We start from the raw sequence: 21,530 nt of genomic DNA on the forward strand, positions 1-21,530 counted from the left end.
TTTTTATTTTAAAAATAAAAATAAATATTACAACTCTTTTTTTAAAAATTTTTTACTCGAAGTATAATGTTATAATTTTTTTTTCAAAATAATTCTAAATTTTTTTAGAATAGTACATTTTTAATTTATACTAATCCTCTTGGTACATGCGTGACAACTGGAGTCAAAATTTCTAAGACGGTATATGGTATTATGGTTCACAAATTACAGAGTATACATCATTCACAATATTGGAGTTTCTTCTATCGTGATTTTGTAATTATTGCATTATACAAATATTTTTGTATATATAATACCCAAACCATGCATCAAATGGTTCTTATTTATACACATAGACGTAATTAATATTGTTGACATGACAAATCATAAAACATTAGATCTATCATTGAGATAATACACATACATTAGGTTGAAATCTACCTTATACTTATTATAGCAATAAACCATAGACAACCTTCTCAACATAAGATCACGCGTTCAAATGTTTTTGTCTCCAAATTATTTTTGCAAAATATTTCTTTAATCATTTTCAATAAAATAAAATAAATATTAATAAAAAGAGGATCTATCTGCATCGGCCAGGAATTTGTTGTGTCTTGAAATCTTTTCAGCCTCATAGCTCTCTTTCCCATGTTTTTCAACTGTTTGTCTTCTCATTTCTCGTAGATCTGGAAACCCTCGAATCTTACATTTAGTGTTGAAAAAAAAAACCGTCAAATCTTTGTTTATAGACTATAGTCTCCGCAATCAAATTTTAGTTCACCTCAGTCAATCGGATGGCCGGCCGTTACGATCCCAATCCTTTTGATGAGGAAGAAGTCAATCCATTCTCTGTAAGTTCTCTGTATAAACACTTGCACTGTATTTTTTGGTGGACGAAAAGGCTTCCCTCTTTAATTGAGGGACTGGGGAGTTTGAATTGGACGAGGGTTTTTGATAAAGTTGAGTCCTTGTGGTGAGTTGACTATTGTTTTGGTGGGTTTGGTCCCGGCTATCGGAGGTACTAGTTTGGTTGACTTAATGGTTGGAATGAATGAGTTTCCGTGTGAGATTGGAAAAGATTACAAGTTGAAGCCTGTAGTTGGTTCTCCAACATGAGATTTATGCTAGAATTAAATTTGGAAGTGGCCAGTGCCATTAGGGTTTTAGTTGTGTTACTACCATGATTTGGGTGGTTCTTGATAGCTTTCACTAAGGTAGCGGCTAATGATGTGTTGATGGAAGTGGTAGCTTGAGTGGCTTGGGTGTATTCAGTTGCTGCAGTTTCGAAATTTGGCTTCTACTGGGAGCTTTGAAAAGTGGAAAAACTAGTAGAGGACTGGGTCGGGAAACTGCAGACATCTGCAAGCATTTCATGATTCTACGCGACTGAACAGTTTGCTAGTTGAATTTTTAGTTAATCTACTTTTAACAAGTTACATCCAAAATTTTATGTCAAACTTTGTCAGAAGAGAGAACTGTCCTAAAGATATTGATGTTAATGTGAGCAAGCAGCTTTATGATTCTGGTCTGAGCTTATTTAGTTCTTACTATAATCGCTTTGATATGTGTAGGTTAGTTTTATTAATGGGATAGAATTGAAAAGCCTTTATTATGTTGGTAGCAAGTATTCATTTGATATTTCTGTTTTCTGAAATTAGGATGGAGGGGCTAGAGGAAAAGGAACTGGTCAATCGAATTTCAGCGGTGGTGCATTTTACACGACGGTTGGTTCATCTTTATATCACTTGTTGCTTAAGGGTCTCACACAAGTTTGGTGACTATAGATACTTAATTCATGACTTGGAACGAGATTCAGTGTATTAGATCACTTGTCTATCTAGTGCTTGCTGTGTTCTCTTCTCTTGCAATCTTTTACTAATGTTTGTCTGATGAATTGTCACACATCATATATCTTTAAAGACGTTTTCTTTTTACACTGAATGTGGTTTTTCTTTGTTTTCAGAGTTCCGGTAGTGTTCCTCCGGTGACAAACTCAAGGCTTTCACCCCTTCCTCCAGAACCTGCTGATTTCTACAATCCTACTGCCCCCGTTGATATTCCTCTTGATAGTGCTGCGGTGCAACTTTTTACTTGTTGAACATGCTATCTCACTGTTTCTTTTGTGGTTCTTGATACTTGAACTTCATCTTCTAATCAAAGTAAATTTCAATTGCAGGATTTGAAGAAGAAAGAGAGAGAGCTGCAGGCGAAGGAAGCTGAACTGAAAAGGAGGGAACAGGTCTGTAAGACATTGATTTCAATACATTTCATCTTACTCACTGGTTCTCAACAATGTTTCCAAAATGAGGCAATTATAACATTGCCTCCAAATTTTATGAAAAAGACGTTTCCAAATGCAGACGATTATGACATTTCCATTTGAGAATTTTATGAGTTTACTGCTTTCTTGTAACCATTCAATTGGTAGTGCCATGTTTCTGTATGCTACAGAAAATCAAATCGCGGCGATTTTTATATTTTGCATATTTTATTAAAGAATCCAGATTTCCTACTTCTGTCTGGAAGAAGAGTAAGAAATTTGTTTTTGTTTTCTCGAGTAGGAAGTAAAACGGAAAGAAGAGGCTGCTGCACGGGGTAATATCTCTGCTCTAGTGTTCTGGTTATTTCTTATTTCCTCTCCCGTTGCACTTTATCAACCACTAAACACTATTTACCTTGTTTAATTAGGAAGATAGACTTAATAAACCCTTTCTTTTTTTTACCATCATAGCAAAATTGTGTAAGGTACATAAATTGCAGGATGCGTGTCTGAATTTACCCCTCAAAATGGGATAACAGTCATGTTTTTTTCTTTTACGAGTGACAGCAATTTTCTGGATGTCTCAAGTAATTTCTGGTTTCTTTACAGCTGGTATAGTTATTGAGGAGAAAAACTGGCCTCCATTTTTTCCTATTATCCACCATGATATCGCAAATGAAATACCAATTCATCTGCAGAAGCTGCAATATGTCGCCTTCACAACCTTTTTGGGTATGTCAAATTGCGAGCTGAAGCTTTCTTGTTTTCTTGTTATGCAATGCAACTATGCTATTTTGGTTTCGTGATTGTTCTCTCTCAATAAAATCTATTATAGAACTTTGTGAGGATAGAAAGTTGGTTTGTTTTTACTGAACCGAAAGCTTCTTGTCTGTTAATGTGCGTGTGTAAGGAAATGCTAAAGATATTGCCAGCATTGATTGGGTGACCTTTTACTTTCTCAACTTGAAGTGTCAGATTATTTTTCACAACAAAGTTTTTGAAATATTTAAGATTGCAATCAGTTGTGCTTGACAAGGTTTATGTTCTTTATGTTGCCGACACAGTTTAAGCAGAAAATTGACTCATTCGGGAGTTACTTTCAGAATCGATTAAATACCTCTGCTTAGATTCGTTCTTAGCTTGCTTATCAAAGCCTGTCAAAAACATTGATAGAGATAAAAGTAGTGTACGCATAAATTTTGGTGCAATCTCAAGGGTGACTGCTTTTCTCCCATGTTTTACTTTTCATTTTTCTTTTGCCGTAAATACTTTTTGATAGAGGATTGTTCGGGAGATTTTGGTTTACTTTGTACTGGTTACCTATGTCAAATTTTATAATGTGCAATTTCCTTCTGTTTCAAAAGATTTTAAGTGTCTTTAGATGTTAGAACTTTAAGATTCCTCCTTTATCTTTCCGATATGACTTATATTAATGGTAGCTGGTAATGATGTTGTATCTGTGGTGATAGGACTCTCCTTTTGTCTTCTATGGAATTTGATAGCTGTGACTACTGCGTGGATTAAACAGGGAGGTTTGTATTCAAGTATTATTATTATTAATTATTTTGTAGCAGGTTTTTGGATTCAATGTTCCTAACTTCAGTTCCTGGCTTCTAGATGCGAAGATATGGTTTCTTGCCATTATCTACTTCATATCTGGGGTTCCTGGAGCTTATGTGTTATGGTATCGTCCACTCTACCGTGCTTTTAGGTGCGTTCATCCGTTCTTTTGCAAAACCAGCATGTACTATTTTGAATTTGCATAATTTCCTTTTGTATTTAACATGGGAAAAACAGAAGGTTATAGGTGCAAAAATACTCGTTGTGCGACTTAAATGGTATTATTTTAACATTTTCTTAGTATTTGGCAAGAATTAATGGTGCAATGACTAGCATCTCATTCAATCATGAATAATCTTTGAAATTATAGCTCAAGGAATTACAGTTGGTATCAAGAATGGATGAAAAATCACTGATCTCTGTAGTTTAACATACCATCTGTGTATATTGCAGAAATGAAAGCGCTATGAAGTTTGGATGGTTTTTCATGTTTTACATGGTAAGTTTTCTCGATTTCTTGTCATGACATTCTATCTTTCGCTACCAACTAAATGACAACCTTTTGTTTAATCCATCTATAGCTTCACATTGGCTTCTGTATCTTTGCTGCTGTTGCCCCTCCTGTAGTTTTTAGAGGAAAATCTCTGGCGTGAGTTCAGTTTCTATTATATTTTTCATTTAATTTGTAAGTTCACTTTTTAGCCTTTTCAATTTATTACCTTCACGTTTTAATTGCGTCTGTTCAGAGGTATTCTTCCGGCTGTTGACCTCGTAGGAAAGCATATTTTGGTTGGGGTAAGTTCAATCTCCAGTAGATGCTTGCTGTTTATGGATGCGACTCTATTTGTAGCACTATCCTAGTTTCACGATTTTACAAAATATGTTTCCTTGGTACTAACTTTTTTATTCTTTGGTTTTAGATTTTCTACTTCATTGGGTTCGGATTATTTTGCCTCGAGTCTGTTCTCAGCATTTGGGTTATTCAGGTCTAACATGTCCTCTTTTTTTTTTTTAATTCTTTCGTATTGTTGTATCGATTTTCTTAAAATTATCGAGAGAACACCATGGCATGATAGAATATGTATAACTGTTGTTGCTTTCTTGTTTTTCAGCAAGTATACATGTATTTCCGAGGCAGTGGTAAAGCCGCTGAGATGAAACGCGAAGCTGCAAGGGGTGCCCTTAGGGCAGCATTCTAACGTGTCATCCGAGAAAATCTTTTCCACTCCGTTGATTTGGGATAGTTTTCTGTGCAATTTCGTGAGGGAAGAGGTTCTGAAGAGGAAATTTGTCTGTGTAAAGCTCAATGATGTATAATGAGTGTTCTTCACTTGTTGCGATTGTGATTTTAATTTAATTTAATTTAATTTTTTTTTATTTTGTGAAATGACTAGGAATACGAAGTTTTTATATACCCTACTGGATTTTGGAGTCATATAGTTGTCGCTTTGTTAAATTATTATTGTTTGTACCATCCTAGTTTGATATTTATTCGCGTTTTTTTCATTTTTGTTTTAATCAATTTACTTAAGAGTATTATCTTAATTGTCAATTTAATGGTTCAATGATTTGTCATGTTACCTCTTCAACATTAATTATGTTTATGTGTTAAAATATAAATCATTAGATTCATGATTTAGACGATACTTTAAACTTAGGATCTCATGAACTCTGAAAACAAGGGGTTTCTCTTAATTATTTGTGGTGATATCTGAAAAATAGTTATATAAATTAACTGTTGTGATGCATATATGATATTGTTCAACTGAAGGAGAAATCATTGAATGTATAGACGTTATATAATTTTTTATATATATAATAATACGTTGTGAGTTGTAATCTTTGAAACTATACTATATTTTGAATCAGAAACGATGTGATAATAGAATTGACTCGAGGAATGATGAAAAATTGAAATAACAATGATGGTTGTATTGATGAACGGAAAATTTGATGCAATATGCGGAGACACTATTTCAAGGTCTTAATCCCATTCCCAAATGTATATGTAACGACGATTTATTAATACATATGAAGTCATTGATTTAGATCAACATCGACAAAGATTGCTTACATCAACGTATAAGATTTCATCTATTATAAATTTTATGAATATTTCTTAGTATACACATTAAAATCGCCCCTTCATCCAAGTATCCAACCATTAGTGTGGAGGTTGGAAACTCTGTAAAGGACGTATTCAAGACCACAGTTAATATACATGATCACTTAGTCTCAAATCCATGCTTCTGAATTATGTGAATGCTCCTGATAGTGTAGGAACAAACTTACAATTATACAGGATTCATAAATTAAAGGCTAGAAGAATTCCAGCTGGCATCAACGGACCCGATTATCTTCTCGTGTAAGCGAGATCCAGAACAGGCAACTATACCTCGATCAAGTCCTTCTAAGTACACACCTTTTGAAAAACAGAGTGGATGACCTCCGGCATCAGTTACGACACCACCAGCTTCTTGAATAATAACAACACCAGCTGCATGATCCCATATCTTTTCCTTGTAACCTGATCGAGCAAACTTCATGAATATTTCGGCGTCTCCTCTCGCTATGGCTGCATATTTCACCATCGAATACAAGCGTAATGGTTGGTTCCTGCAGTTGATGCGAACAGTGAGGTTTCCACGCAAACTAAAGTATGGTACAAACAATGGCAGCTATATGATATTGGTTCTTAGATGTCTGAATACTGAAAGGGTTTCCTAGATTCTAAAGGTTGATTAGAAATCAAAGAATTCTAAAATCATATTATATATGAATCTATGAGCAGATTTGATCCTGATCTAGTCATGGAAAGATTTCCTACTATTGTAAACTAATTTCACCTATAAGGAGGTGAAGATTGCACTAAACTAAGAAAGAACCCAGCCAGAATGAGCACCCTTTTTTTTTTTTTTTTTTTTCCTTCTTGAGTTAAGAAAAGCATTCACCTTAGTCCAACGCTATGAGCTAGTCCAGCAGTGAAGGCATGGCTTGAATTAGACTTCTCCACCGGTTCACAGAAAGTAGCCAATGCGGGATCATCAATAGTGGAAACTCGAATTTGCTTAGCGGAGTTTGGCCAAATTAATGGCTTTTCTTCATGAAGCAATGGCTGCATCCATGTTCTACAGCTGCCTTTCTTTGCATAAATCACGCACCCTCTATTCCGAGATCCTGATGTCTTTGAGGTCTCATTAGATAAAGTACTAAGGTAGCCATTATGGTAATTTAACCATTCCTTCTTCATCGGATAATTTGGGCATCCAAGAACTCCAAGAACTGGCTCTCCATCCTCTATCAAAGCCAGAGCAACCGCGTATTGATCTCCACGTACAAATCCTAATGTACCATCAACTGGATCCAGTACCCAAAACCTTCGGCTTGGTCCCCCAGTAGAGTTGCATCTACTTATGGCTTCTAAGACCTCTGAACTACTCAAAACTAAAGCTGGTGCTCCAAGTCCAAAACGTGGTGCTTCAGCCAGACACGTGTTAACTGTCCTCACTACAGCTTCTAGTAGACCAGTTGCACTGGCCTTGGACAGTGCTCGAATGTCTTCTTCGGCAACAATTGATACATTTTCACGGCCAAAAGCCTTGGACAACACCCAGCTTACAGTTGCTTGAACACTCCAATCTGCTCACAAGTAGTAATCGTGGTAATAGCCAATCCAAAATCATGGTTGATAAGAAAAACATTGTCGCATCTTCTAACATCAGCCGAGAAAAAGATAGTTGATGATTACAAGGCTGCGACTCGTACAGATTAGCAAATGCACTTGAGTCAGCATCTTTTCTTTCAAAAGCAGCATATAGGATCATGATTATGCTTCTTACCAAATGAAGGGAAGTAGGCAAGTAAGATGGACAAAAGTAGTCCTCACCACGGAGATAGCCAATCAATAACAAGTTTATATCATAATCTTCTGCGGATTGCACAATATTTGGTTATGTAAAAAATTCTCTTCTCCCAATAGAAGCAAAGAATAAATCAACTCAACCATTTTCTAGCAAGTTTCCATACATTTTCTGATTTTCAAAAGGTGCCCCACGGTAGTCCTTACCATAGAAAATTGAATGTGGGAATAACTAGTAAGTAGTTCTCTGACAATTTCATGCGACTTCTGTAAATTACTCCATATTTACATGATCCTGTGTTTCGACACAATATTTTATCATTATATATGACACTAAATAATTGTTATTCAATTTCGTAGATTGTGTTTTGAGATTTCTTGCTAACTTGTTCACAATTTCCAAATAAAGAAATAATATAACTACGGTCTACGGCATGTGTAAACCATTTGAATTCCAATTCAACAAAATATTAAAAACAAACCTGAACAGAGTTGACGAATTGAGAAAAAAAAAGGAAAAAAAGGAAAGAAAGAAGAAGTCAATAAAATGAGGTGCCGTCAGCGCTAAGAAACTGGAAGTAAGAATTAAAAACAAGTAAAACAACAAACAAACAAGCCAAATATTACGAATCACAAAAAAAAAATAAAAAATCAAAACAACCCATTTACATGAAATTCTCACAAAATACGATCACAAGACAATCAAATAGAAAAACAAAAACAAACCCTTTTCAGGAATGTAAATAAGTACCAGCCACTGTAACCGGAGAGTTGTCATCTTTGGATTGAACAACATCTTTGTTCTTAGAAAGCAAGCTTTCTTGAACTTTCTGACAGAGCAAGCATGCCATGTGCACAGCCTTCACTGCTACCTCCAATTCGACGGCGTATTCGTCCGCGTCCATTGAATCAAACCTCAATGTCTCAGCGTAATGTCCTTCCGTTGTTGAAGGGAAAATGGCTTGCGGGCTACAGTTAATACGAGGAATGCTGGCCCACCGGTAGTTGGTTGAACTCTGGCGAGGGTTTGCGTGTAAGTATGAGTGAAAAAATCCAATCTTTGTGGGAGTGGAAGTGTTTTTTAAAGCAATTGGGAGACCGGCGTGGGAATTGAAAGGGGCAGTCATAATGAAAGAATTTGCGCCAGCAGTGGAAGGATTTTCTTGACTTTCTATTCTGTGCGCCGCCTGCGGAGTGCGGACGATGCTTTGATTTGGCGATGTGTATAAAAATAAATAAATCTTATAATGAATACAACGTCGTGAAAAAGTAAAAATTTATGGTAAAAAGTAAAAATTTTAAAATTTAAAATATATCAAACTCTATATTTTATAATATTTTTTTTTCAACTCAATTGTATTTTTCATCACAAATGAAGACCTATTTATAGATTCACATTTGATATTAGTCCAAAAATTAAAACATCATCATTTACATCATCACACACTAATTTTCAACATTTTACAACTCAATATTCAATATTCAATATTCAACATAATAATAATAATAATAATAATAATAATAATAATAATAATAATAATAATAATAATAATAATATATTTTTCAACACTTCCCCTTGTGATGATGATCGTGATATGATGACTGTCTTCATTACGTGTTTTATACTACCTCGTTAAAAACCTTACTAGAAAAAACTCAGTGGGATAAAAATCATAGCAAGAAAAAAAGAGTGCAGCCACGTAAACTCCCCCTCATGTTAACACAAGTGATTCTTCACATATTCCGTAGATTGCACATTCCAATGTTATATATATGCTTTCTGAATATTGTCGTCGGAAGTGCCTTTGTGAAGAGATCTGATGAGTTCTCACTTGATTGAATGTAAAAGATATCAATAACTTTGTTCTTCTCAAGTTCTTGAGTGTAGGCAAAGAACTTTGGGGAGATATGTTTGGTTCTGTCACTTTTGATGTATCCTTCTTTCATTTGAGCAATACATGCATCATTATCTTCATACAGCGTCACATACTTCTTGTCCACTGATAATCCACAAGAAATTTGGATATGTTGTGTCATTTATTTTAGCCAAACACATTCACGGCTTGCTTCATATAGCGCAATAATCTCAGCGTGATTTGATAAAATTGTTACGAGTGTTTGTTTCTGTGAACGCCAAAAAATCGCGGTGCCTCCACGAGTAAATACATATCCGGTTTGGGAACGTGTCTTATGTGGATCAGATAAATCCAGCATCAGCATAACCAATGATACTTTGATTGGTTTCTTTTGAGTACAAAAGTCCCAAATCTGTCGTTCCTCGTAGATAACGAAATATATGTTTAATTCCGTTCCAGTGCCTTTTTGTTGGATATGAGTTGAATCTTGCCAATAAATTTACAGCAAAAGATATATCAGGTCTAGAACAATTTGCAAGATACATAAGGGCACCAATGACACTTAGATATGATACTTCTGGACCAAGAATAATTTCATCATCTTCACATGGACGAAATGGATCCTTTTCTATGTTTAATGATCTTACAACCATTGGAGTACTTAATGGATTTGATTTATCCATATTAAAACGTTTAAGGACCTTTTCTGTATAATTTTCCTGGTGAAAAAAAAAATTTCACATTCATTTTGTTCGATTTGCAAACCCAGATAGTACTTGGTTTGTCCAAGATCCTTCATTTCGAATTCTTTCTTCAAGTACAACATAACTTCTTGAATTTCCTTATTCGTTTCAATGATGTTTAAATCATCAACATATACAACAATAATTACACATCCGGATGTTGTTTTCTTGATGAAAACACAAGGGTATATTGAATCATTTACATATTCCTTTTTCATCAAGTGCTCACTTAACTGATTATACCACATTCGGCCGGATTGCTTCAACCCATATAATGATCTTTGCAATTTCACAGAATAAAATTTTCTGGGTTTTGAACTTTGTGCTTCAGGCATCTTAAATCCTTCAGGGATTTTCATGTATATATCACTATCAAGTGATCCGTATAAGTAAGCTGTAACAACATCCATAAGACACATTTCCAAATTTTCAGACACTACCAAACTAATCAAATATCGAAACGTAATTCCATCCATAACAGGAGAATACATTTCTTTATAATCAATTCCAGGTCTTTGAGAAAACCTTGTGCAACAAGTCTAGCTTTATATCTGACTATTTCATTTTTCTTATTTCGTTTTCGAATAAAAACCCATTTGTATCCAACAGGTTTTACACCTTCAGGTGTGAGGACTATAGGTCCAAAAACATTACGTTTATTTAGCGAATATAATTCAACATGGATGTCATCTTTTCATTTTGCACAATCATGCCGAGTTTTACATTCACCAAAAAATTTTGGTTCATGATCTTCATTCTCATTTATGATGTCACATGCCACATTATAAGAAAATATCTCATCAATATCTTCTATATCTTTTCGGTTCCATATTTTTTCAGTATTAATATAATTGATAAAGATTTTATGATTCTCGTCAGTTTGTGGTTCTGACAGAATATTTTCATCATCAGGTGTTTCTTCTTGCACACCATTTTCTATTTTATGATCATCGTGTTTCTCTATGCCTTTTATTTTCCGAGGATTTTTATCCTTGGAACCGACTGGCCTTCCAAGCTTCAAGCGTTTTATGACATCATGAGTGTCTTCAATTTGTTTCTTTGGGATTTCAATTCGAGAAGGGACATTTATAACATGTATATATGATTTTGTTACCCCTTTTGTGTCTGCAAATGCATCTGGCATTTGATTTGCAATTCTTTGCAAGTGCACAATTTGTTGTATATCTTTCTCACATTGTTTGGTCCTAGGATCCAAATGTAACAATGATGACACATACCATGTGATTTCTTTTTCGATGTGTTTCTTTTCTCCCCCTAACATTGGAAAGATTTCTTCATTAAAATGACAATCAGCAAAACGTGCTGTAAACATATCGCCTGTCTGAGACTCAAGATATCGAATGATTGATGGGCTATCATAACCGATATAAATACCGATTTTTCTTTGAGGACCCATTTTTGATCGTTGAGGTGGTGCAATAGGCACATACACCATACATCCAAAAATTTTCAGATGAGAAATATTTGGTTCTTTACCAAATGCAAACTGCAATGGGAAGAATTTATGATATGCACTTGGTCTGATGCGAATTAATATCGCAACATGTAAAATTGCATGTCCCCATATAGAAATAGGGAGTTTTGTTCTCATAATCATTGGTGTAGCAATCAATTGTAGACGTTTAATCAATGATTCAGCTAATCCATTCTGTGTATGAATATGAGCAACATGATGTTCAACAGTAATTTCCATTGACATACAATAGTCATTGAAAGTTTGGGAAGTAAATTCTCCAGCATTATCAAGTCTTATTTTCTTGATTGTATAATCAGGAAATTGATTCCGCAATTTTATTATTTGAGCCATTAATCTTGCAAATGCCACATTTCGAGTTGACAATAAGCATACATGTGACCATCTGCTAGAGGCATCGATCAATACCATAAAATATCGAAATGGGTCCACATGGTAGATGAATTGGCCCACGAATATCACCCTGAATACGTTCAAGAAATATGGGTGATTATGTTTGGATTTTAGCTGGCAATGACCTTATAATAAGTTTTTCAAGAGAACATGTTTTACATTGAAATTTATTATTTTGAAAGATCTTTTGGTCTTTCAATGGATGACCATCTGTATTTTAAATAATTATTCGCATCATTATTGAACCAGGATGTCCCAATCTATCATGCCAATTGGTTAATATTGAAGAACTATTAACCACCATATTTAATTCGATTGGTCTTATATGTGTATAATGCAATCCAGTAGGGAGCATTGATAATTTTTCAACCACATATTTCTTTCCTGATTTATATGTGGTAAGACACATATATTTCTGATTTCCATAAGTTATCGTCTCCGTATCATACCCATGAAAATATATGTCATTAAAACTCAACAAATTTCTTTTTGATCCTGGTGAATATAAAGCATCATGTATCAAAAATTTTGTACCATTAGGTAACAAAAAATGTGCTTTTCCACAACCTTCAATCAAGTCTACAGGACCTGATATTGTATTCACCATTTTTTTGTTGGTTTTAATTCCAAGAAATATCTTTTATCTCAGAGAATAGTGTACGTTGTACCACTATCGGGTATGCAAACTTCCATGAGATTATTTTCTTGTTTAGCTTTGCTCATACCGTTTTCTATTTTGAACTTCAAAAGAAATTATGCAATATAAAAAATCAAGGATAATATATATATATATATATATATATATATATATGTGCAAAATATAGCATGTTTCATAAGAATGCATGAAAAATATAGCATGTTACATTTCAGTCCCACCAATATATTAATCAATGTTCTCGAAATCATTTGAAAAATCGGCAACATTGAAATAAGTTGAACCACTTAAATGGTTACTGTTTTCAATAAAATTGGTCTTTTTTTTCTTTCCCTTTTACCGATACTTTAAAGAGCTTACATAAGTGCTCAGGGGTACGTGACCAATGTCTTGGAGTACCACATTTATAACAAGCACTCTCATATATTTTTGAGTGATTTTTATTTTCACTCATATTTTCATGCTGCCTTTTTGGGTGGTTCGTGACGTTCTTTTGAGATTAGTTATTAAAGTAACTATCTCGATTATTTTCATATCCACGGCCGTGACCACGACCGCGATCATTTCTACGTCCACGTTCATGACCACACCCTCGACCTCGACCAAAATCTAGTTTATGCCTTTGATTTTGGTTTTAATTTTTACTTACGACATTTGCTTCTGAAAATGCCGTAGATACATTGGGTCGGGATTGATGATTTCTCATTAACAATTCTTTGTTCTTTTCCGCCACAAGAAGACATGCGATGAGTTCAGAATATCTCGAAAATCCACGCACTCTATACTGTTGTTGTAGAGTTATATTCGATGCGTGGAAATTGAAAAATATTTTTTCAAGTATTTCCATTTCAGAAACAACATGCCCACAAAATTTCAATTGCGAGAATATTCGATACATCGCAGAATTGTAATCACTGAATTTTTTAAAATCTTGGAATCTCAACGTATTCCATTCATCACGGACGGTCGGGAGTATAACTTTTCTTATACGCTCAAATCTTTCTTTCAACCCTTTCCATAAAATCATTGGATCTTTTTCTGTGAGATACTCACATTTCAATCCTTCATCAAGATGTCTACGTAAGAAAATCATAAACTTTGCCTTTTCTTGTGAGGATGATATATTATTTTCTTTGATGGTATCACTTAGACCCAATGACTCAAGATGCATCTCTACATCGAGAGTCCATGACATATAATTCTTTCCAGTGATATCGAGTGCAACGAATTCAATCTTTGCCAAATTTGACATGGTGGTACTAGAAAAATAACAATGCATTTTATTAGTTAATTTCCATTAATATGACAATACAAAATAATGGATAAACGACGAGTACAAGTATGTTTAAAAATAGGTAAAAAGTGCGCGGTGGATAATCGCCGATGAGTACAAGACTCGTGAGCATGATGATCATAGTCGTTATGAAAAATAGGCTTATAAATATCATCATCTTCATCTTCAAAAAATCGAGGAGAAATTATTTTGAGAGAAAGATTGAATTTTGGTGTGATTGAAAATGAGTTTGAGTGAACATATTTATAGGCAAAAAACTAGCCATTTTGTTACCGTTTGTGACCGTTGGGGGTAAGAAAAAATCAAGTATGTGTTGAATAAAAATTTGTGATAATGATGCAATGCATATAATGATAATCATAATTAAATAATTATGTATATAATATCACATTATTATAAGGCCGGTTTCATAGACATCCTTTTATATAATAATATGAGATTATACGAATATGTTTAGTATACAGTCAGGTATAATATATCATATCACATTATTATAAGATCGGTGTCATAGACAGCCTTTTATATAATATTGTGAAATTATACAAATATAGTTAGTATATATACAATAAATATATATCATATCACGTTATTATAAGGTCGGTATCATATACAACCTTTTATATAATAACATGAAATTATATATTAATATAGTTAGTATATATATAATAAATATATATCATATCACGTTATTATAAGGTCGGTGTCATAGATAGCCTTTTATATAATAACATGAAATTATATATTAATATATACACAATAAAAATATCTAAACAGTAAAATAAAAATTCTTACTTGTTGAATATTTTTGCCTTCTTCTTGTATTTTGGAGCGTCAGAAATTATAGAGAACTTTCGAGCGATCGTGATGATAACGTGTTGTGAAAAAATAAAAAATTATGGTAAAAAGTAAAAACTCCAAAACTCAAAATATATCAAACTCTACACTTTATAATATTTTTCTCTCAACTCAATTGTATTTTTCATCACAAATGGAGACCTATTTATAGATCCACATTTGAGATTAGTTCAAAAATTAAAACATCATCATCTACATCATCACACACTAAATTTCAACATTTTACAACTCAATATTCAATATTCAACATAATAATAATAATAATAATAATAATAATAATAATAATAATAATAATATATTTTTCAAAATATAAGTCTATTTTTAATATACTTAAAATATATAATTAAATTAAGTGGGTCAATTTATAAGATTTATATTTTAAAAAGATCAATTTTTAATTTTTAAATCCTAAAAGGATTTAAATGACATTTTTAGACCTGAAAGGGGTTAATGTGCAAATAAGCATATGTTTGCCTATAAATACAAGAGAAACTCTTCATTTTGAGGTGCTTGATTTCTCATTCTCAAACTCTCAACTTTTGTTATCGCAGAGCATGTCACTGACTTGAGCATCTTTTGATGGGTGTAAATAAGTATATTTTTAATATACTTAAAATAAATAAATTAATTAAGTGGGTCAATTTATAAAATTTGCATTTTAAAAGGACCAATTTCTAATTTTTAAACTCTAAAAGGGTTTCAATGACATTTTTAGACCCTAAAGGGGTTAATGTGCAAATAAGCATATGTTTGCCTATAAATACAAGGAAAACTCTTCATTTTGAGGTAATTGATTTCTCATTCTCAAACTCTCAGCTTTTGTTATCGCGGAGCAGGTCATTGACTTGAGCGTCGGAGGGTTATCGCCGGGTGGCCTTTAATGTTTGTTCGTAAAGCAGGTGACAGTCCAAAGGAGATCAAGCTTTGGATCTCAACTTCATCCGGTGACCCAAGAAGCAGGAGATCAGGGCAAAGTTGAAGCCATTCTGAATTGGTCACGCCCGATGTTAGTTGCCGAGATCCGTAGATTTTTAGGTTTGGCAGGACATTATCGTCGCTTTATTGCAAACTTCTCACAGTTGGCTCGACCTCTTACACAGCTTACTCGGAAGGGTGTAACATTTGAGTGGTCCTCAGAGTGTGAGGAGAACTTCTGTGAGCTTCACCGGCATTTGACTTCAGCGTCAATGTTGACATTACCATCTGGATCTGGAGGTTATGTCGTGTATACTTATGCTTCTCTACATGGGTTAGGTTGCGTTCTGACTCAACATGGGCATGTTATTGTGTACGCCTCTAGACAATTGAAGAAGCACGAAGATAATTATCCAGTGCATGATCGTTGGATGGATTTGCTGAAGGACTATGATTGCGAGATCAAGTATCATCCGGGGGCTGCTAATCTTACTGCTGATGCCTTGAGCCGCAAGGTGCGAATATCTGCAATTCAGACATGTCATTTCTCCAGTACAGTGCAGGATTTCTCTTCTTCAGGCTATACTTTCCAGCATGATGATGGTATTAAAAGCATTCAGATGTTTGCTATTCTATCTGAGCCAAATTTGTATTTTCGTATTTGTGATGCTCAGATATTTGATCCGAAGACTAAGCGTTTGGCTCGTCTAGCCAAGGAGGGTAGTACGTCTGGATTCCACTATCAGCCGGATGGTTTTCTGTGCTTATCAGGCCGTATTGTGATATCGGAGTATGATGCTCTCAGACAGAAGATTCCATCTCAGGCACTCGCACACAGATGAGTGTTCATCCAAGGAGTAATAAAATGCACAGAGATCTCCGCACTCGATTCTGGTGGAAGGGGATGAAGCGCAATGTTTACCAGTATGTTTCCAAATGTCTGATATGTCAGCAGGTTAAGGTAGAGCACCGACGACTGGGCATATTGCTTCATAGCTTGCCTATTCCCAAGTGGAAATGAGAGAATATCACGATGAACTTCGTGACCCAATTGCCCTTGACCTCCAGGATGTGTGATTATATCTGGTTGTGGTGGATCGCCTCACCAACTCAGCTCACTTCATTCCGTATAGACGAGACTGCAGTTTCGATATGATGGCTCGTCTGTACATCCAGGAGATTGTTCGACTTCACGAAGTACCTGTGAGTATTATCAGTGATCGAGGACCCCAGGTTTACTTCTTGATTCTGGGGGAGTTTGCAGAGTGCTATGGCCACTACTCTCAGTTTGAGCACAACGTATAATCCAGAGACTGATGGACATACAGAGCGCACTATCCGTAAACTTGAACACTTTCTTTGGGATTATTCTATGGATTTTGGTTCAGCTTGGCAAGATCATCTGCCTTTGATCGAGTTCGCGTACAACAATAGCTACCATAGCAGTATTGTCATGACACATTTGAGGCGTTGTACGGATGACGTTGTCGCACTCCACTGTTTTGGGAAGAAGTGGGGGAAAGACAGACAGATGGGTCAGAGTTAGTCCAGCAGGCTGCTGATGTTGTTGAACAAATCAAAAAACGAATTAAGACTGCACAAGATCGACATGCTAGTTATGCAAACACTCATCAGAGACCTTTGCAGTTTGGGGTTGGTAAAAAAGGTATTTATGAAGGTTTCACCATTCCGCATGATCTTGAGATTTGGTCTCAAGGGTAACCTATTTCCTCAATTTATTGGTCCATTTGAGATTTTGGAGACTGTTGGAAATTTAGCTTATAGGTTGGCTTTACCATCGGAGTTGTCTGACATCCATGATGTGTTCCATGTATCGATGCTGCGATGGCATGTGGCTGCTGAGTCTCATATTTTACAACTGTCTGAAGTACAGTTGGATACATATTTTACATATGTGGAGAGACCTTTGCATATTCTGGATAGGAAAGAGAAAATGTTGTGCACTAAGGTGATTCCTCTTGTTCTAGTTCAGTGGCAGCGCCGAGGCACTGAGGAGGCCACTTAGGAACTCAAGAGTCGCATGCGTACTGATTATCTAGAATTATTCTGAATGTACTTGTATCTTTGTTGTATCTTGTAAACTTTCAGTTGAAATAAAAGATTTTATTTCAAATTTACGTTTTCATACTTAAGAAGTATTTCAAGAAGAAAATATCTTAAGTAGGGGGAGAATGAGTGATCATAGATTTTAATCATTTATTTATAATAATGATTAAAGGGTATTTAAAGAACAAAATACACTAATTACAAATCATTAACATTAATTCATGAAGTGTGTCATGCAAAGTAAAAGTCATGCAAGTTGATAATATTTTAACTTGAATACCATGCATGCAAAGGTGACAATGTATCATGCAAATGCATGCAAAATGACTTATAAATGCCATGCAAATGAAATTCAAAGAAAGGGACATGCATTTAAGATGCTTTGTAATGGAATATAAGTCATGAAAGGGATGGATTTATTAGAGGCATAAATTTAAATAATACAAATGCATGCAAGTGGAGTTGGCATTTGAACAATAATATATCTAGCCTACACATGAACCATCAATAATGGTAGACAAAATTCTTAAATAAACATTGGTGTGGGGTTGAAGTATTTAAATATACATGGAGATATGCATTTAAGTGGCATGTAAATACAAATGCAAGAGGCCATGCAAAATGACATGCAAATGTCATATAAACTCAAATGAAAATTTGATGCAAATGCAAAGCTAATTAAATTCATAGGAAATGTACATGCACATGCAAGAGAATGCATTATTGAGTGATAATTCTAGCACAAAACCGATGGCTTTGGGAGTTTTGATTCAATGATTGACTTATTAAGTTCCAAAACATTTGTATGTGCTCTTATCTTGCATTACCTAATCTGATGAATTAAGGGTCTACTACCATGAGTATTATATTTTATATGAATCAAATAATTTGAAGGCAAGAGAAACACATGGATCGGCCATTTGCATATTCCATACAGTCAATCATATTCCCAACTTCACATACCATGTTCTTGAGCTCTTAAGAGAATACATTTGGCCCTACTGATTACAACGACCAAACCAAAATTTTTTCACTTCATTTACATCTATTCTAAGTGTTCTTGTTAGCTGGAAAGGTCGTCCATAGGGGTTGATGATCAAAACATCAAGCAAAGAAACAAACACATCACAAGGCATCACTTGGAGAAACCTTTATAGAACCTTTTGGCCTTGAGCTTCCCCTACCCCAAAAATTGGTTTGATCACTTCATTCCAATCATATTTTAGATTAATTTAAGAGTGAGTAAGGGCTAAGTCTGTTTCTTGAATGAAGCAATTCAAAGAATCCACTAAACAGAGCTCTAGAGCTTGGCTAGCTTTGGGTAAGTTGTATCTTCTTCCTTTTCTTGTGGTTTCTTGAGCTTATAATGGATGACCAGAGACTTGGTCATGCTGATTATTTAGCCTTGTTTAAGGGATCAATGGCTTGAACAAGATTATCTTGAAGCATAACTTGAAGTAACAAGATTTTGGACAAGTTGATGCAACAAGACTAGCTAAGAGCAAGCTAGAATAGATCTTCATCATTTCTTTTACCATCAACTTCATCACCACCTTCAAAACCAGAAAGTTGGAGCTTATTCAAGGTAAAAAAAACCAAGCTAAGTTATTCTTATGATCTTGACTTAAATATGCTTGAAGATCTAGACAAGCTAACTCACTAAAGTTGGTTTTGATGCAAGCTAGAATACAAGTTGAGTTGAGCTTGGATTTGGTCTTCCTTGGACATTAAAGTGCACGGCCAGCACCACTACACCAAGAGGAATATTTTTTTTGGTAAAGATATTAAAACACATCTAATTATGTATAAATATACATAGGTAAACGAGGTTAAGTATTTATAAAATTTAACTCGGTAAACTCATGATTTGAAGGTGTTTGCTTAACTTAACACTATCAAGTTTGGGATCAAGCTCACACCATCATGTAATATGATTAAAAAAAAGTAAAACACACTTGATTTAACCCACTAAGGGGTCGGCCACCCTCCCCTAGAGGAGCCATGTGTTCGGCCATGGGGTTAATAGGTGAACCATGGTGTGTTTTCAACTTTTATTGGATAGTTGTGACTCCTAGAACTTATTAACATCAAATATCATGGATTTTTGTGTTTAAAAACACATATGATGAGGTCTTTATGAATGGGCATCCTACTGGTTTTGCATGATTATGTGGAATAAGATGATTTAAGGTAAAAGTTAAAATATGGCTTAGAGCGATCCGAAAGTGTGGTTAATTTTAATTTTGCATGTTGTTCCTCACCATTAAGGGGGATTACCATAAGGTGTAACTAGGGTGAAAAGTATCTTTTCAAATTTAAATCACGTTTTTAAATCCTAGAGCGATCCAGGAGTCTAAACGAGTAAATCGGCTCGGTCGGTGAAGTTGATAGCGAATTCGGTTTAAGGTACGAAAGTATTGTTCAAGATATCTGGATTGAGTATGCATGTATTATGTGGTTGCATGTCCTATATGTTTTACCTGTATATGCATGACATTACGGTATGTCGCATTCACGAGCATATTGATCCCGTATCTGTTGAGATATCCTATAGTAGGGCACTCAACTTACGTACGTGTAGTGGTTGGTTAGAAACGTGAGGCTAGTGTAAGGGATAATGTATTCTTATCCATGAACTTGTTATCCTAGTGTAAAGACTGGTTGTCAAGGCCGATGTGCTTTCAGCAGGGACACGAGTTAGTCAGAATCATAGGATCCGTTGGGATTGGTCTTTCTTAAATCAGCTCTTGACCTTGTGTGGTTGTTACCAATAATGATGGAATTCATCGGTGACTCAGGGGTGAGTTATACCAAGTGATGTAAACTATCGGGTTTTGAGATGATATAGTAAGAGCGATCTTATGCCGATGTACTCTGGGAGGATTGTTATGTTCCAGTTTGGCATTACAGGGTAGGCTTGCCTCAATCTCGATGTGTACAATAATAGCATAAGGGTATAGCAACCAGGAGGAAGTTCAACAATAGTTGAGTCCTCTAAAGTTTATTCTTGATCTGGGTTAGTATCAATGAGTGTGATGAGTTATCGTCTGACTTCGTTAGAGATACATATTTTGATTTTCGTTGACATAATAGTCATGGAAAGGATTCCTTGACGAGAGAACATTTTGGACGGATAGTGATACTGGGGGAAAACCAGTAGATTTGATCAGTATCGTCTGGCCCAATCAGAGATACAACTAGTGTAAGACCCGAGATTATTTAATTTTAATCCGAAAATATTTAATTTGGGAATATTTAGAGTTTAGAATTAAATTCTAATATTCTTAAATGAATAAGGATTGAAATTGAATTAAATCGCTTTTTCGGGGACTGAATTTCAAATAGCCAAAAGTTCAGGGACTAAAATGCAATTTGGCTTATATATATCAAATAACCCACTTGTTTCTTTACACTTACCAACGTCTTCAGCAGAAGAAAAGGGAGAAAACGTTCAGCTTTGTTTTCAACACCATTTTCATCCGGTTCAAGCTCCGTTAACTTGCAATCCGGCCTTCAGAAATTCGAAAGAAATAAATATCTGCGATCACCGCTCCCATAGCTACGTTTTGGTACAAGTTTCATTCAATTTTCTCAGA

The 21,530-nt window shown here is 34.9% G+C and overlaps 2 protein-coding genes across 2 annotated transcripts; one reads left to right on the forward strand and one right to left on the reverse strand.

Annotated features, from left to right (window-relative positions):
• Positions 1-564: 564 nt before the first annotated feature.
• LOC140885496 (secretory carrier-associated membrane protein 1-like) lies at positions 565-5,237 on the forward strand. Its single transcript, XM_073292481.1, has 13 exons — positions 565-833; positions 1,641-1,706; positions 1,946-2,059; positions 2,159-2,221; positions 2,544-2,577; positions 2,852-2,974; positions 3,712-3,774; positions 3,860-3,953; positions 4,256-4,301; positions 4,384-4,451; positions 4,549-4,597; positions 4,723-4,788; positions 4,915-5,237. The coding sequence occupies exons 1-13, from the start codon at positions 777-779 to the stop codon at positions 4,999-5,001; spliced, it is 930 nt and encodes a 309-aa protein (XP_073148582.1). The 5' UTR covers positions 565-776; the 3' UTR covers positions 5,002-5,237.
• Positions 5,238-5,883: 646 nt separating this feature from the next.
• On the reverse strand, positions 5,884-8,855 carry LOC140882823 (3',5'-bisphosphate nucleotidase AHL-like). Its single transcript, XM_073289034.1, has 3 exons — positions 8,413-8,855; positions 6,754-7,441; positions 5,884-6,418 (listed from the first exon to the last, which is right to left on the reverse strand). The coding sequence occupies exons 1-3, from the start codon at positions 8,786-8,788 to the stop codon at positions 6,115-6,117; spliced, it is 1,368 nt and encodes a 455-aa protein (XP_073145135.1). The 5' UTR covers positions 8,789-8,855; the 3' UTR covers positions 5,884-6,114.
• Positions 8,856-21,530: the final 12,675 nt, after the last annotated feature.

The sequence above is a fragment of the Henckelia pumila genome, chromosome 2 (assembly GCF_033568475.1).
Source record: "Henckelia pumila isolate YLH828 chromosome 2, ASM3356847v2, whole genome shotgun sequence".
In the NCBI taxonomy this organism is placed as follows: Eukaryota; Viridiplantae; Streptophyta; class Magnoliopsida; order Lamiales; family Gesneriaceae; genus Henckelia; species Henckelia pumila.